Below are 18,543 nucleotides of genomic sequence, written 5' to 3'. Positions count from 1 at the left end.
CCACTCGTGTGTGCCGTGCCAACGTCTTTTGCATGTGTAATAACAAAAAATCTTTCCTTTTTACAAGTATTTCTTCTGCTGTGATCGAAATAGTGAAGTAAGCTGATACGCCGTTTTGTTACCTGAAAAGATGTATGTATGACATACCACCTAGTTTTATGTAATTACAAAATACATTTTAATTACCAGTCGTGGACGCTGAATAGAATACGAGAAGAACCAGAAGTTCAGAGTTCAAAAAAGATTTGAAACAGATCTAGAATGGGCGTGCGAAGCGAACAAAACGAACAATAATTCGATACTGCACTAACTATGAGCAGTCGGCAGTGGAACTGCAACGAGAGGCCACACGAAGAAGGATGAGTCCGGTCGACCGAGACCGAGACAGACGGGAACGGGACCGATGCTGGAACGAGACCGGCCGACGTGCCGTTTGGGAACGAGACCGACCGTTTCCCGTTCCCGGGAACTATAAGTAGAAAGCCGCGACCGAAGTGAACTATGAAAGACAGTTCCTTAGAATTCGTTCCTCGCTCGTTCCGTTCATCTTGGTGAACTGTTCCTTTGGACCCGTTAGATCACGAACGACTCATCTCTGCTACACACTGTATTTTCAAGAGCATTCGAAAAAATGGTTCAAATGGCTCTATGGGACTTAACATCTGAGGTCATCAGTCCCCTAGAACTTAGAACCTCAAAGCTAACTAACCTAAGGACATCAGACACATCCATACCCGAGGCAGGATTTGAACCTGCGACCGTAGCAGCAGCGTGGTTCCGGACTGAAGCGCCTAGAACCGCTCGGTCACAACGGCTGGCTAAGAGCATTCGAAAGTGGAATAAAATTAAAGATGTCATTTATGAAAATAAACGATGAACTTTTGTGTTTAGCCGTTACTTAACATCTCCTGTGAGTATTTCTTTGAGTTACATTGTAACAGCTGTATCTCTGTAAATACAAGAAATCAGACATAGTTATACGAAACTTTTCATTCGACTTAGTCTTTAGCAGTAAGTCCTTAAGCATTTACTATTCCCCTTTAAACTCCATGGATTGTTATGCACGTCCAGAGACATCTCGATAAATGGACCCTGTTGCGCACTGTAAGCGACGTGAAATTCAGTCCTAAAAAACGCCGAGCAGTTTCGTTCACCACCAAGGTCAAGCACCAAATCCGCGATCTCAGAATTGTTCTAACGGACTTACTATAGACTACAGTCTTGCATATTGCAAATATGCTGTACGTTCTGCAAGGGTTGCGGCGAATCTAATATCTGTGCCCGCTCTGTAGAGGAACGCCATACCAAAAGACGCAAGTTTGACAGTCTTATTTTCGGCCACCTTGTATGTTTCGGAAGTGTGGTCAATGGCTCCGACACATATCTGAAACGACTGCAAAGTCTTCGAAACAAGATGTTTCAGGTTAAAATAAATTCTCCCGGCTTTACACTCAGCTTAGGCAACATTCAGGACAAGCATCAATCAACAAAATGATTTAGTGAAAATTCATTACAGTTTATATGAAAACAAATTTTTCGTCCCCTAACCTCATAAAGTTAGTAGACCAACAGCTTCCAAATTCAATTAAAAAAAAAACCAGAGATGATTCCTACATGACACTTTAAGAGCTCATATGACGCACACATGCTGAGAAGAGCCAGACATATTCATAGCAATGTTTACACTATGGCGAGAGCGGTGGCGTCACCAGCGCAGACGTTGACACCACCTGCGACAGCATGACGTAATTAACGACGAATCAGAATCCGTTTTTGCGCTGTATGAGGCAACCACAGCAGCAGTTTTGACAGTAATTTGCTCCTGACGAAGACGATGGAGGTAATCGTCGAAAGCTGGATGTTTTACCCTCAACTGAGGCGACAAGAAATCCGAGAACGTTTTATGCAACTGCGCCGTCGCGAAAGACGTCGTTCTCATATACACAAAAGTAACGTAATCCGCAGATCGTCGTAGATTTTTTCTAATCAGGTGCAGTATCACGGGAAAATGCCCTGTAGAGCTTCTGCTATATAAGGGCCATGTCTCCTCACGTATCTTTAATCTGTAGTTTCAGTCGGAAGATGTCCCCGAGATATAGGGTCGAAGCATTTGTTGAAGAAATTGACTTCCGGCAGCTGCAAGTCTGAAGTTTGACGGAACAGCCTACAGTAATTTTGTGACTCTTCTAACCCACTAAGACTAACCGTGCTCATCCACATTTCTGAGTCACTGCGCAGTTGAACTGCTTCATTACAGTACACAAGGTAACTAAATGAAATATGCAGTGAGACGAACAGAAATGACACTCTTATTCGTAGACGATAATTGCACTGAATTTATCAGTAGTTATTATGGCCCTCTGAACGTTAAAAACAACGGGAGGTGGTTCTTAATTGGGTGTGCGATCGCCACGAACAGCAGTTCATGTTGTTAACGTGCTCCCATGCTGGGCACAAGGTTGGTAAGGACTTCTTTATGGTAGAGTGTTCTGTTAACAACCGCTGGATGGCCGTTGATGCATCGAACGTTCTGCTGTACGTCTGCGTAACGCAAGTTAATTTATGAAGAGGACGAGTGTATCAGCATCCATTAATTGTAAGCATCGTTTTGACCATGGTGAAACTGCCTTGTAAATCGGTTGTGTGGTAAACAGTGCAATGTCCCCGTCAGGAAACATACGGGATGTGTTGTTTTCTTTTCTTACCCCAGGCTAAGAAGAGGCTAGATACAAGGTTATAGTAAATTAATTTGCATCTAGCGTCTGTTTATAAAAGGACTGAGGACATTCTGTAAAATTTCTTTACTGTTTGATGGAATGTATTCTTTTGATCTTACATGCCGCTCTCGTCTACAAAATGGCAGTAACTTTACAATTAATCATCATAGTCGTCCATAGTTAAACGTATAAAACATAGTCGTCCAACTCCAAATTACTACCACGAAGCTAGTGCTGAGCACCAACGTTGTTCTAATAGTTCACTGCTGAGAATCGATATAATCTTTACTTTCTCATTTACTGAGTTATTTGTTTTGTCTTTCAGGAAGGCTACCCACTGCGGCTGAAGGGCATCCACTATGTACACGCGCCACCCTCCTACGAGACTGTGATGAACCTCTTCCAGGCAGTCATGAAAGACAAGCTCAAGAAGAGGGTGGGTACCGCACGTCTGTCAGGCGGCAGAATGAGTTTCTCCCCCTGACACGGTCCGATCCGCTACACTCGTCTGCCTTCTGTACTGGATACAAGCGATTCTTCTATCTTTACACAACACTCACAACCAAGCAAAAGCGTTCTGTATGTGTGTATGTGCGTGTGTTTGAAAGAGAGAGAAAGAGAGAGGGAAACAGAGAGAGAGAGAGAGAGAGAGAGAGAGAGAGAGAGGGAGAGAGAGAGAGAGAGAGAGATAGAGAGAGAATGTTGATAACGATAGCGATCTGTATTATTTAAAGGTAAATCAAAATTGGCGGTGTACCTCGAAATTACACGTGTACATTAACGAAAGAGTTTTATAAAAAGATGTTGTCATACACTTTTCTTCCATTTTAACAGTTCATGCAGACATAATATTAGCAACTACTGTAATGGTAGGGACATAAATTACAAGCTCGTGATTTAAGAGGCTGAAACAAGATAAGTTACGAAAGGTTATACATTGCATTGTATTGTATTGTACGTTCACCGGGGACATAGAAACGACGGAGAGGCTCCGTCCCCGCCGCAGCCACAGTGGTCCACAACCCCACTACGACTACCGCAATCCACTTCACACCTCGACCACCCCACTTCGAACAGCTCTATGATGGTTATAGTGCGGTTTGGCCCCTGGTGGACCTCCGGACCTCCTCCCCCCCCCTCCCCCCCCCACCCTCAAGGTAACGTCTCATACCAGACTACTGTAACCCCTACGTTTGTGTGTTAGAAATGGCTCTGAGCACTATGGGACTTAACTTCTAAGGTCATCAGTCCCCTAGAATTTAGAACTACTTAAACATAACTAACCTAAGGACATCACAGACATCCATGCCCGAGGCAGGATTCGAACCTGCGATTATAGCGGTCGCGTGGTTCCAGACTGTAGCGCCTAGAACCGCTCGGCCACTATGGCCGGCTTGTGGGTTAGAGTAATGGTGGTGTACGCGTATGTGGAAAACTTCTTTGCGCAGCATTCGCCGACATAGTGTAGCTGAGGTGGAATAAGGGGAACCAGCCCGCATTCGCCGAGGCAAATAGAAAGCCGCGTAAAATCCATCCACAGTCTGGCCGGCTCACCGGACCTCGACACAAGTCCGCCGGGCGGATTCGTGCAGGGGACCAGGCGATCCTTCCCAGCTCGGAAAGCCGTGCGTTAGACAGCACGGCTAACCGGGGAGTCAAGGTTATATATACTTTTTCTAGCATTTTGTTGGAGGATAGTAGCTCTCAAACGTCCTGGGGCGATAGATTACATCATGGGGAATAACTTTTGTTACTGACCCTTCCTCGTAACGCTAGGCCTCCTCCTGTATTGGTTCTGCCCTTCAGAGGCGTTAGAGCATAGGCACTCTGCTGTGTTGGTATGCCTTCTGTACTGCCTATAATCCAGTCAAGTTCTCCGTGTGACAGAGGGTAGGAGCAGGAAAATTAAATTTCCAGATTCACTTCTAAAACATCTTTTCCACTTATAAAGAGACCGCAAACCAATCGGATTTTTGTAATTTTTTGTGTATTTACCGTACGTGAAGCTGAGAACTCCAATACTAGCACTCTCCAACAGTTTGACGAAACATTCAAAAATTCTCGATAAACTCGACTCTTAAGTTTCGTAAACGTCTTTAAAAACGTAAAGTAAGGACGACTTTTTCGATGGCCAGTGTGTGACTGTCTGGTAGAATGCTTATCTACTACATGGCAGGCCTTTTCGATTCCCGATCCATGAATACCTTTAAACAAATAAGATGCGAAAAATATCAATATCGCTCGAGACTTGTAATCACTGGATCGAGTTTGCTTTCTTTCATTATCTTTTCCGTTTTTTTTCCATTAGAGTCGCATACCTACATTATATAAATGTAAAATTTATCAAATATATTCTTATTAATAAACATCTAATTTTCATTTTTCGTCCACAGAACTCCAGTCATAAAAATTCTTAATTACCTATCTTTTGTAAAAGATTTTTAATAAAGATTGTTGCAGTTAAAACATTATTAATTGAATTTTTTTCGTCTTTAAGTATTTCACGCTTCAAGGAAGTGTTCGTGGATCACGTACCTTGGTTTAGAAATTCTACGCCGGCCAGGAACCGAACCTGGTCTGCCCACGTGGCTGGCGAGTATTCTACCACACAGCCGTGTGGCCTGTATGTAAAACGACCAGAGTCTAAGGTCTCAAAAATGATCGGAAAAATTCAGACTCGATTTTTTCGCGAGTTTTTTTAGAGTTGCGTCTAACTGCTTTGACTCATTTACATTTGAGTTAACTTCACGTACCGTAAATATAAAAAAAATGCGAAATTCCGATGGCTGTGTTGTCTCCTTCTTAAAGACATTCGTTCATGAGGTTTTCTGATTGAAAAGCACTCCATCAATTCACTGGGGTAGGTAGTTCGCAGCACATCTGGTTAATAGACCCTGTTATTTCGGTGCAATCTCGTCGTCCCAGGGCCGCTGTATACTAAAGGAGGCATAACGTCTTTGGAAAAAGTCAGCGAACATTTTGTCTCGAACAGACGTTGTTCCCCATCATTCTAGACAACTAATTCAAAGAATCTGAAACACGCAGCATATTAAGCGATCATCTGAATTTCGGTTTTTTTGTCACTGAGTGAGAATTAAAAAGTTGGGAGATGAAAGAGTAGACATCCTAATAGCAGTATAATATTTTCCAGACACTATTAAACCGTAACTACGCTGGGGGAAAATGAACCCTGAAGGCTGAAAAGACCGCACTTTAACGACATTTTATGCACGCTGTATACTAGCTGAGCACTGACTATGAACAGAATTACTGTGTCGTATGCCTATCGACATACTTGAACATAAGCGCATTGTATAACCTTCTATAACAGCACTAGATCCTTTCGGTTGTGCATACTATCGAAGAGGCGGTGAGTGCCATCTGCATACGCGAATCGTCAAAAGATACTGCCAACAATGCAGACAACAGCATATTATTCATCGTCATATTATACACATACGATGTTCAGTAGAGAACAGGTCGGGCCAATGTACTGCCCGTGCGAGTTAACGAACATTAGGGAGAACACGTTGAAAGTGACACTTGTGTGTTAGAGGTCATTGACCCACTTGAAGAAAATCTCCATTATTATTCAGGAATAACATATAAGTAGGATAGATAACGTTCTATGTTTATTCCGCAGTCTTTATGGCCACACGGTGAACGGAAAAGGTTTACAGTCGTTACACATTATTGCTTTGCACACTGCGATTCTAGAGTTAAGTCCTGTATGTCGATGCCTGCTCAACAGAGGCCTCACAAACGACCACTACCAACTGAAAGGTATAATCTGATGCCTTTACTGAATACACATTGATGTCTTTCGTCCTGAAGCGCAGGAGAGTGTTGCATATTAACGAGATGTGAGAAGACGTACGACGAGTGACATTGCTGCTCGCGGCACAGACTCCAGAGAAAACAAAAATCCTTCACTGCCATCGCTCATTGTCTCCCATACAGTAACTGCTCCCAGGATGCACTTTTGTGGATACGTCACACGTATTTCCAAATGCCGACACAGGAAAGTAACTCTTTAGTGTGGACCACTTCAAGAGAGTAGAGAACCAGGTCTCGATAAATCAGTCAGGGGCGTAGCTGAAAACGATACAAAGCACACAACTAGCTAACTTCTCGCCGTCCACTGTGCTCTGTACAGCACTTGATGGCGATAACTTTAAGCGTCTTTAAAGTCAGAAAATTACCAATTTCCAACAATCTTTTGATTACTGTGCAATCTTTGCTTATTTAATATATGAAAGTAGGATCTGATGAAGTGTCTGTCTGATTAAATCTGTTGTAGTTGCAATAGGTCCTCGTGCTAGGTGAAAGGTTTAGAAGTCCTTGAACACCTTGAACTGCAATAAATATCTTTCCTTTTAACGCCTTCTACTGCACTACATACCTTTATTTTCCGTACTGAACTTCTCTCGGACTTGCGACTCTTTTCAAAAATGATCGTCGGCAGCACATAGAGGTGGGGGATCTACATTTCGAATTTATGTCCACAGGGAAAGTTAGAAATGGTGGTATGTTCTACATATATTCAATACGAAAACTGAAGGAGCTGAGGACGGCTCTCCAAAGAAACTGTTGCTGGATGCAAAGCATAGTCCTTATAAAACATTTAAAAGCGATCAGTGAATTCGACGGTCACTCATTTCAATCTCATATCATCTGCGCTACGGCTACTAATGACAGCCCACTCCTATTTAAGAAATTATTTATTTGTGAACTTGTTTCGGCCTTTAGACATTTGTAAGTGGAATACAGCTTTGTGTATTCCACTTATAAATGGCCAAAGGCCGAAACAGCATTCACCAAGCTCATAAAGCTTTGTGTGCTTTATGGCTGAGGAAAAAAGAATAGCCACTGTTTTTATACGAATTTCATGAACGCCACGTGTTGTTGCTTAATTCCATATCCTGTTTGCACCAAGAGAATCCATACCGCCTCGGATATTCTTTCTGTATTCGTCACTAGCCCATAGGATTCGAGACTCTGTGGAATGTAGAAAACAGAAATTAGTGGGGGTGCTGTGATGGTCGGTGACGCCGCGTGCTGACGTTCTCAAAGGCATACGTCCAACAAGCTCTGTAGGCATGCCTCTGATCCCTTATATTACTTATATAATCCTCAAAAAGAGGAATGTAATAACCCAAACTATTACGATATTATGAGAGACTACTGCAAAATCGTAAACATTTAATGAATAACTCTGTCTCCCGCTCTGAAATTCGTTAGTTGTTAATTTCACCGTGATGAAAACAGATTTTCACTGCATATGCTCAGCGATGCTGCCTTCATTAGCCTTCACCTCTCTGCTGCCTGTGTCCGCTTCATAGCCTGTCTGCCTTGGGCTGCTGTTTATCTCCGTGACGTCAAACGCTCGCGGACCTTCGTTTTTATATACTTGGTCTTCGTAAAAACAATTCGTAAATTTGCATTTGGGACTCACAGCACACTGACGCAAAGAGCAGAAACACAACTCATATAGAAGGGGGATTATTTGTCCCGCTAATGTGATTATGGATAGTTCTTTCACTCGGTTACCATATTTATTTTCTCTTAAATTACAATCGTACTCAAAAAAGACAGAGTATTGCAATAAGCGAATGTGCAACAAAATTTTCGTATGAATCTCCGCTAACAACAAGGAAAAATATATACACTACCGGCCATTAAAATTGCTACACCACGAAGATGACGTGCTATAGACGCGAAATTTAATCGACAGGCAGAAGATGCTCTGATATGCAAATTAGCGCCGGCCGCGGTGGTCTAGCGGTTCAGGCGCTCAGTCCGGAACCGCGCGACTGCTACGGTCTCAGGTTCGAATCCTGCCTCGGGCATGGATGTGAATGATGTCCTTAGGTTAGTTAGGCTGAAGTAGTTCTATGTTCTAGAGGACTGATGACCACAGATGTTAAGTCCCATAGTGGTCAGAGCCATTTTTTGCAAATTAGCTTTTCAGAGCATTCACACGAGGTTGGCGCCGGTGGCGACACCGACAACGTTCTGACATGAGAAAAGTTTCCAACCGATTTCTCATACACAAACAGCAGATGACCGGCGTTGCCTGGTGAAACGTTGCTGTGATGCCTCGTGTAAGGACGAGAAAAACGTACCACCACGTTTCCGACTTTGGTAAAGGTCGGATTATAACCTATCGCGATTGCGGTTTATCGCATCGCGACATTACTGCTCACGTTGGTCCAGATCCAATGACTGTTAGCAGAATATGAAATCAGTGCGTTCAGGAGGGTAATAACGGAACGCCGTGCTGGATACCAACGGCCTCGTATCACTAGCAGTCGAGATGACAGGCATCTTACCCGCATGGCTGTAATGGATCGTGCAGCCACGTCTCAATCCCTGAGTCAACAGATGGGGACATTTGCAAGACAACAACCAGCTTCACCAACAGTTCGACGACGTTTGCAGTAGAATAGACTGTCAGCTCGGAGACCATTATCCTTGTCGCTGCATCACAGACAGGAGCGCTTGCGATGGTGTCCTCAACGACGAGCCTGGGTGCACGAATGGCAAAACGGCATTTTTTTCGGATGAATCCAGGTTCTCTTTACAGCATCATGATGGTCGCATCTATGGTTGGCGACATCGCGGTGAACGCACATTGGAAGCGTGAATTCGTCATTGCCATACTGGCGTATCACCCGGCGTGATGGTATGGGGTGCCATTGGTTACACGTCTCGGTCACCTCTTGTTCGTATTGACGGCACTCTGAACAGTGGACGTTACATTTCAGATGTGTTACGACCCGTGGCTCTACCCTTCATTCGATGCCTGCGAAACCCTACATTTCAGCAGGATAATGCAAGACCGCACGTTGCAGGTCCTGTACGAGCCTTTCGACTGCTGCCCTGGGCGGCACATTCTCCAGATCTCTCACCAATTGAAAACGTCTGGTCATTGGTGGCCGAGCAACTGCCTATTCACAATACGCCAGTCATTACTCATGATGAACTATGGTATCGTGTTGAAGCTGAGTGGGCAGCTGTACCTGTAGACGCCATCGAAGCTCTGTTTGACTCAGTGCCCAGGCGTATCAAGGCCGTTATTACGGCCAGAGGTGGTTGTTGTGAGTGCTGATTTCTCAGGATCTATGCACCCAAATTGCGTGAAAATGTAATCACATATCAGTTCTAGTATAATATATTTCTCCAATGAATACTCGTTTATCATCTGCATTTCTTCTTGGTGTAGCAATTTTAATGGCCAGTAGTGTAAATAAGTATGCATTGTCGGTATGTTTCCTTTTCGTATACGTTTGACTCTAAAGGTCTAGAAAGTTGGGTGATCGTTAATACGTCAACATAACATTTTGTGAGGACACATTAGAGGTTCCAAATATGTAGACGAAAATTACAAGAAAGAAATATTTTTCTGTTGTATTTCTTGTGAAGGGTTCAGTTATCGAAAATCTTCGTCACAATGTTTTTTTTTTTTTTTTTTTTTTTTTTTTTTTTTTTTTTTTTTTTTTAATGAGATGTATGACGCAGCTTCTATTCACTGAGTAGCCATGTACACGCCTTAGTGTCATATATGACTGACTGTTATGCTATGTTGTGGACGATGGTTGATAAGCATGTAACATTTGATGGAATATGAAACTTGGAGAGGGATGAAAAGTATATTATATTTGAATGTATAGTAAACTGTGGGTAAGAATATTCTGTATTGTTGGTTGCAGATACACGTACATACGTCTGTAGACACGCTTCTGGACTTCTTCCCAAAGTCTTCTTTACCAAAGGAGTACGGAGGAGATGCTGGAACATTCGATGAAATCGCAGGTATTACTTATTATTTCTTCATACTATGCATCATAACCATCAGCTATTTAAATATACGTGACATTTATCCATTGAGGCTCTAATTTTATTTGAGAGACCAGATGTAATACAGAAGTTCTGCTAGTTTGGTAACAACATAATTGACGATGGCCTAAATAGAATAGATGTAAAATGCAGAGTGGGAATAGCAAGAAAAATGGTACTGAAGATATCTAATATGCATTTAAGATTCTAGAAGTCTTTTCTGAATGTATTTGACAGGAGTTTAACCGTTTGCGGTAATGAAACGTGGCCGACAGTCAATTCAGATCAGTAAGAGAGGGACAAATATTAGGGTTTAGGGTCCCGCCGGCATCGAGTTCATTATAGATTGAGTACAGGCTTGGATAGTTTCAAAGATGGGGAAGGAAACTTGTTTTGACAAGAGAGGGTAGAAGCTTTTGAAAAGTGGTCCAACAGAAGAAGTCCTGTTTTCAGACGATAATTCATAAAGGTGTACAGAACCAAACTGGAGAGAAAAGAATTCATGAAGATTGCATCTGTTCCTTCTGACATGTCCGAAAGAACAGATGCCTTCTTCTTATCGCTAAGGTTAACCGGCTAATGACCTTCTTCTGTGCGGACGCACACGAATTGCCACTCTTACCGGACTCGGTAGATTGCCACGAGTAATGGGTATAATGGCAGGAACATAACGAATGTAGTGTGTGTGGACTATAGGCTGCAAATGTGGGTCTCACGGGCAGCGTGCTGGCGATAAGACCCTGCAGTCGCACTATCCTCCGAGCCCTCAGTGACCTAGATGGATAGAGCGTCTGCCATGTAAGCATGAAAGCCCGGGCGGGGCAACATTTTCAGCTGTCCCCGTCGATGTGCACTCCTGGAAATGGAAAAAAGAACACATTGACACCGGTGTGTCAGACCCACCATACTTGCTTCGGACACTGCGAGAGGGCTGTACAAGCAATGATCACACGCACGGCACAGCGGACACACCAGGAACCGCGGTGTTGGCCGTCGAATGGCGCTAGCTGCGCAGCATTTGTGCACCGCCGCCGTCAGTGTCAGCCAGTTTGCCGTGGCATACGGAGCTCCATGGCAGTCTTTAACACTGGTAGCATGCCGCGACAGCGTGGACGTGAACCGTATGTGCAGTTGACGGACTTTGAGCGAGGGCGTATAGTGGGCATGCGGGAGGCCGGGTGGACGTACCGCCGAATTGCTCAACACGTGGGGCGTGAGGTCTCCACAGTACATCGATGTTGTCGCCAGTGGTCGGCGGAAGGTGAACGTGCCCGTCGACCTGGGACCGGACCGCAGCGACGCACGGATGCACGCCAAGACCGTAGGATACTACGCAGTGCCGTAGGGGACCGCACCGCCACTTCCCAGCAAATTAGGGACACTGTTGCTCCTGGGGTATCGGCGAGGACCATTCGCAACCGTCTCCATGAAGCTGGGCTACGGTCCCGCATACCGTTAGGCCGTCTTCCGCTCACGCCCCAACATCGTGCAGCCCGCCTCCAGTGGTGTCGCGTGAATGGCGCCGTGCAGTTGAGCAGTAGTTAAACAGAGATGAAGAGACTTGCACAGGACAGACTAGTGTCAAGAGCTGCATCAAACCATTCTCGTGACTGAAGACCGCAAACGCAAGAAAAAAAACTACAACACATTTAAGGACGAATATGTGTGATTGATGTATGTACGTACTCAATATAGACACGTCCGCTTAGCAACATTATGAGTAAAATTAAGAATCTCAATACAGATTTTCGCCGACAGCCTCCCTGTTGTTGTTGTTGTTGTTGTCTTCAGTCCTGAGACTGGTTTGATGCAGCTCTCCATGCTACTCTATCCTGTGCACGCTGCTTCATCTCCCAGTACCTACTGCAACCTACATCCTTCTGAATCTGCTTAGTGTACTTATCTCTCGGTCTCCCTCTACGATTTTTACCCTCCACGCTGCCCTCCAACGCTAAATTTGTGATCCCTTGATGCCTCAAAACATGTCCTACCAACCGATCCCTTCTTCTAGTCAAGTTGTGCCACAAACTTCTCTTCTCCCCAATCCTATTCAATACCTCCTCATTAGTTACGTGATCTATCCACCTTATCTTCAGTATTCTTCTGTAGCACCACATTTCGAAAGCTTCTATTCTCTTCTTGTCCAAACTAGTTATTGTCCATGTTTCACTTCCATACATGGCTACACTCCAAACAAATACTTTCAGAAACGACTTCCTGATACATAAATCTATATTCGATGTTAACAAATTTCTCTTCTTCAGAAACGCTTTCCTTGCCATCGCCAATCTACATTTTATATCCTCTCTACTTCGACCATCATCAGTTATTTTACTTCCTAAATAGCAAAACTCCTTTACTACTTGAAGTGTCTCATTTCCTGATCTAATTCCCTCAGCATCACCCGATTTAATTTGACTACATTCCATTATCCTCGTTTTGCTTTTGTTGATGTTCATCTTATATCCTCCTTTCAAAACACTGTCCATTCCATTCAACTGCTCTTCCAAGTCTTTTGCCGTCTCTGACAGAATTACAATGTCATCGGCGAACCTCAAAGTTTTTACTTCTTCTCCATGAATTTTAATACCTACTCCAAATTTTTCTTTTGTTTCCTTTACTGCTTGCTCAATATACAGATTGAATAACATTGGGGAGAGGCTACAACCCTGTCTCACTCCTTTCCCAACCACTGCTTCCCTTTCATGCCCCTCGACTTTTATGACTGCCATCTGGTTTCTGTACAAATTGTAAATAGCCTTTCGCTCCCTGTATTTTACCCCTGCCACCTTGAGAATTTGAAAAAGAGTATTCCAGTCAACATTGTCAAAAGCTTTCTCTAAGACTACAAATGCTAGAAACGTAGGTTTGCCTTTTCTTAATCTTTCTTCTAAGATAAGTCGTAAGGTCAGTATTGCCTCACGTGTTCCAACATTTCGACGGAATCCAAACTGATCCTCCCCGAGGTCCGCATCTACCAGTTTTTCCATTCGTCTGTAAAGAATCCGCGTTAGTATTTTGCAGCTGTGACTTATTAAACTGATAGTTCGGTAATTTTCACATCTGTCAACACCTGCTTTCTTTGGGATTGGAATTATTATATTCTCCTTGAAGTCTGAGGGTATTTCGCCTGTCTCATACATCTTGCTCACCAGCTGGTAGAGTTTTGTCATGACTGGCTCTCCCAAGGCCGTCAGTAGTTCTAATGGAATGTTGTCTACTCCGGGGGCCTTGTTTCGACTCAGGTCTTTCAGTGCTCTGTCAAACTCTTCACGCAGTATCGTATCTCCCATTTCGTCTTCATCTACATCCTCTTCCATTTCCATAATATTGTCCTCAAGTACATCACCCTTGTATAAACCTTCTATATACTCCTTCCACCTTTCTGCCTTCCCTTCTTTGCTTAGAACTGGGTTGCCATCTGAGCTCTTGATATTCATACACGTGGTTCTCTTCTCTCCAAAGGTCTCTTTAATTTTCCTGTAGGCAGTATCTATCTTACCCCTAGTGAGATAAGCTTCTACATCCTTACATTTGTCCTCTAGCCATCCCTGTTTAGCCATTTTGCACTTCCTGTCGATCTCATTTTTGAGACGTCTGTATTCCTTTTTGCCTGCTTCATTTACTGCATTTTTATATTTTCTCCTTTCATCAATTAAATTCAATATTTCTTGTGTTACCCAAGGATTTCTAGCAGCCCTCGTGTTTTTACCTACTTTATCCTCTGCTGCCTTCACTACTTCATTCCTCAGAGCTACCCATTCTTCTTCTACGGTATTTCTTTCCCCTATTCCTGTCAATTGTCTCCTTATGCTCTCCCTGAAACTCTGTACAACCTCTGGTTCTTTCAGTTTATCCACGTCCCATCTCCTTAATTTCCCACATTTTTGCAGTTTCTTCAGTTTTAATCTACAGGTCATAACCAATAGATTGTGGTCCGAGTCCACATCTGCCCCTGGAAATGTCTTACAACTTAAAACCTGGTTCCTAAATCTCTGTCTTACCATTATATAATCTATTTGATACCTTTTAGTATCTCCAGGGTTCTTCCACGTATACAACCTTCTTTCATGATTCTTAAACCAAGTGTTAGCTATGATTAAGTTGTGCTCTGTGCAAAATTCTACTAGGCGGCTTCCTCTTTCATTTCTTAGCCCCAATCCATATTCACCTACTATGTTTCCTTCTCTCCCTTTTCCTACTGCCGAATTCCAGTCACCCATTACTATTAAATTTTCGTCTCCCTTCACTATCTGAACAATTTCTTTTATTTCATCGTACATTTCTTCCATTTCTTCATCATCTGCAGAGCTAGTTGGCATATAAACTTGTACTACTGTAGTAGGTGTGGGCTTCGTATCTATCTTGGCCACAATAATGCGTTCACTATGCTGTTTGTAGTAGCTTACCCGCATTCCTATTTTCCTATTCATTATTAAACCTACTCCTGCATTACCCCTATTTGATTTTGTGTTTATAACCCTGTAGTCACCTGACCAGAAGTCTTGTTCCTCCTGCCACCGAACTTCACTAATTCCCACTATATCTAACTTTAACCTATCCATTTCCATTTTTAAATTTTCCAATTAAAAAATTGCTGTAAAGGTTTTTTTAAATTACCGCTACCAGTCACAAATTTTGTCAACTATTGTATTACTTATTTATTTGGCAACATGTTTCGAGGTAATACCTCATCTTCAGGCTAAATGACATTACAAAAACAATTTTATAATAAGGTCATATTGATGTTACATAGTCTTTTCGTAAATGCTGTGGTCCTCCTGTGGAGGAAGAGAAAACTTAGCAAGAGGTGATGTCACTTTGTAAGTTGGACTTGTGTTTGCACGAAAATGTATTGTAACGGTCACGCACTTTTTTCTTCTGGCGTGGCATTCTCGTTGTGATGCCTCCATTTCCATGGCTCTCCTGGTCACTGTTCACAAATTGTCACTAACATAGCAGTAACATGGAAACACGATGACAAACAGTTCTATAGTACAGTGGACAAGATGGCGGTCTAAATATAGCTGCTTTCGATTTGGCTCTGGGGTTGACAGATGTGAAAATTACCGAACTATCAGTTTAATAAGCCACGACTGCAAAATACTAACACGAATTCTTTACAGACGAATGGAAAACCCGATAGAAGCCGACCTCGGGGAAGATCAGTTTGGATTCCGTAGAAATATTGAAACACGTGAGGCAATACTGACCCTACGACTTATCTTAGAATCTAGATTAAGGAGAGGCAAACCTACGTGTCTAGCATTTGGAGACTTAGAGAAAGCTTTTTACAATGTTGATTGGAATAGTCTCTTTGAAATGCTGAAAGTGGCAAGGTAAAATACAGGGAGCGAAAGGCTATTTACAATTTGTACAGAAACCAGATGGCAGTTATAAGAGTCGAGGGGCATGAAAGGGAAGCAGTGATTGAGAAGAGAGCCAGACAGAGTTGTAGCCTATTCCCGATGTTATTCAATCTGTGTATTGAGCAAGCAGTAAAGAAAAGAAAAGAAAAAATTGGAGTAGGAATTAAAATTCGTAGAGAAGTAATTAAAACTTTGAGGTTCGCCGATGACAATGTAATTCTGTCAGAGACAACAAAGGACCTGGAAGAGCAGCTGAACGGAATGGACTGTGTCTTGAAAGGCGGATATAAGATGAACATCAACAAATGCAAAACGAGGATAATGGAATGTAGTCAAATTAAGTCGGGTGATGTTGAGGGAATTAGATTAGGAAATGAGACACTTAGTAGTAAAAGAGTTTTGCTATTTTATGGAGCAAAATAACTGATGATGGTCGAAGTAAAGAGAATATAAAATCTATATAATGTAGACTGGCAATAGCGAGGAAAGCGCTTCTGAAGAAGAGAAGTTTGTTAACATTGAGTATAGATGTAAGTGTCAGGAAGTCGTTTCTGAAAGTATTTGTATGGAGTGTAGCCATGTATGGAAGTGAAACGTGGGCGATACATAGTTTACACAAAAAGAGAATAGAAGCTTTCCAAATGTGGTGCTACAGAAGAATGCTGAAGATTAGACGGGTAGATCACATAACTAATGAGGAGGTAGTGAATAGAATTGGAGAGGAGTTTATGGCACAACTTGACTAGAAGAAGGGATCGGTTGGTAGGACATATTCTAAGGCATCAAGGCATCACCAATTTAGTGTTGGAGGGCAGCGCGGAGGGTAAAAATCGTAGAGGGAGACCAAGAGATGAATACACTAAACAGATTCAGAAGGATGTAGGTTGCAGTAGGTACTGGGAGATGAAGAAGCTTGCACAGGATAGAGTAGCATGGAGAGCTGCATAAAACCAGTCTCAGGACTGAAGACCACAACAACAACACATCGATGTGTCGATCTATGTGGTGGCGGCTGTTTACCTGTCTTCTGGATGTCTTCTTATAGTATTACAGATGTAGGTAGGTGAAATAAATTACAAATTGAGCAGGATGGCCACTGCATTCACGAAAAGACTATGTAACGTCAATATGGCCTTATTGTAAAGTTGTTTTTGTAATGCCATTTAGCCTGAAGATGAGGTATTATCTCGAAACATGTCACCAAATAAGTAATACAATAGTTGACAAAACCTTTACGTATTCCTTGAGACAGTGACGTTCGAAAAATAGCCAAAATGGCTTCAAATTCTAAAAAAATTTCTGTCCAGCTCCTCCAGGTACCGGTCTCCTAGCGTCCCTGCAGCCTCCAGTTCCCGTCCCTGTCCGCTGATCCAGCTGCGCCCCACACCCATAATGCCTCCTGCTTTCTCCGCAGCTGCGTGCCAGAAGCGGGTGGAGTCGCACGCCGCCTACTTCAGGGAGGACGAGAAGTTCGTCGTGGAGGAATCGAAGCGGCCGGGGAAGCCCAAGTCGCAGACGGACCTCTTCGGTCTGGAGGGCTCCTTCCGGCAGCTCACCGTGGACTGAGCGCCATCCGGGGCTGCCTCGGCCATTCCTTTTTTTAATTTCTTTTGTATAAGTTCACTTATCATATAAACATATCTTCCTCAAAGCGAATGAAATCAGACCGTAATATGATGTATCATTAAATTTGTGTTCACATGCAAATATCAAAAATAAAGACATGCATTTGAGTAGAACTAATTTTATTGTCTAAATTTCAATCACTATTTTGAACTTCTAACACATAGGCTGATAACTGTCCCCGCAAGTCCCAATTCAGAATATTAATATTGCAGCGACGAGCTTTGAGGTTTAATAGAAGTCACTCAGAAACTGATACCTGTTGTCAATTTGTGTTGACTTTCAGGGCCCGGACCATTTTATGTTGGCTTACTATCAATTTTTGAATCTTCTCGCTTCTGTCCCGTTGACAAATGTTGATGGTGTTAGGACAGCAACCAGCCACAAATTTACTTTCAGTTCCTTTATTCAAAAGGTACCGTTACCGGTTTCGAATCGTTGATTCACCCTCAGGCGGTTTACATGCATTCTTTATGACATGTGGTGTGTTTTCTTACAGATTAATTGTCCTAAAATATAAATGATACATGATTATAAACACTCCACATACAGATGGTTGCGTTACAGATTTTTGTTGCATGTGACGTACGTGAAACGTCGGTTTCGAGTGTTTGTTTTCATAAAATTCGTCCAACAGATGTAAATGCATTCCCACTGCATTCTTATTGTTGCACACAAAAATAGTACATTGAGAAGAACACCATCTAGGATGTCACTTTGACAGTGGTGAAGCGTTGCAGAAGTGAGGTTGCGACTCCGTCGTCAGAGTCAAACATTCTACAGTGGCGGTGTCATCAAACTGGCCTCTCCTTGGGAGAAATGAGTTCGTCGCCAGGTGTCTACGTTGAGAAATAAATTTGTAGACATGAAGAGTAAACATGTAGACTTAATAAAATTTGTTTTATTTAAAAAGTTTTAACAGTCTTCACATGAACAATTCGGAGGCATTACTCTTCAACACGCCCTCGTATAAATCACCAGTGCACATGTGACCA

General features: G+C 42.8%; 1 protein-coding gene across 2 annotated transcripts in view; it reads left to right on the top strand.

Annotated features, from left to right (window-relative positions):
* The window catches only part of LOC126284272 (alpha-tocopherol transfer protein-like), a 121,209-nt gene extending 103,545 nt beyond the window's left edge, over positions 1-17,664 (top strand). The window contains exons 5-8 of one of the 2 annotated variants that reach the window (XM_049983087.1): positions 3,043-3,153; positions 10,430-10,532; positions 17,340-17,496; positions 17,544-17,664. In XM_049983087.1, the coding sequence (XP_049839044.1) occupies positions 3,043-3,153; positions 10,430-10,532; positions 17,340-17,491 (366 nt within the window). In that variant the 3' untranslated portion in view covers positions 17,492-17,496; positions 17,544-17,664. Of the gene's footprint in view, positions 1-3,042; positions 3,154-10,429; positions 10,533-17,339 lie in introns of both variants that reach the window. The other variant, XM_049983088.1, reaches the window with a different exon arrangement.
* The last annotated feature ends 879 nt before the right edge of the window (positions 17,665-18,543 follow it).

This window comes from Schistocerca gregaria, chromosome 8 (assembly GCF_023897955.1).
Source record: "Schistocerca gregaria isolate iqSchGreg1 chromosome 8, iqSchGreg1.2, whole genome shotgun sequence".
NCBI classification, from domain to species: domain Eukaryota; kingdom Metazoa; phylum Arthropoda; class Insecta; order Orthoptera; family Acrididae; genus Schistocerca; species Schistocerca gregaria.
This window is presented reverse-complemented; position numbering and strand designations above follow the sequence as displayed.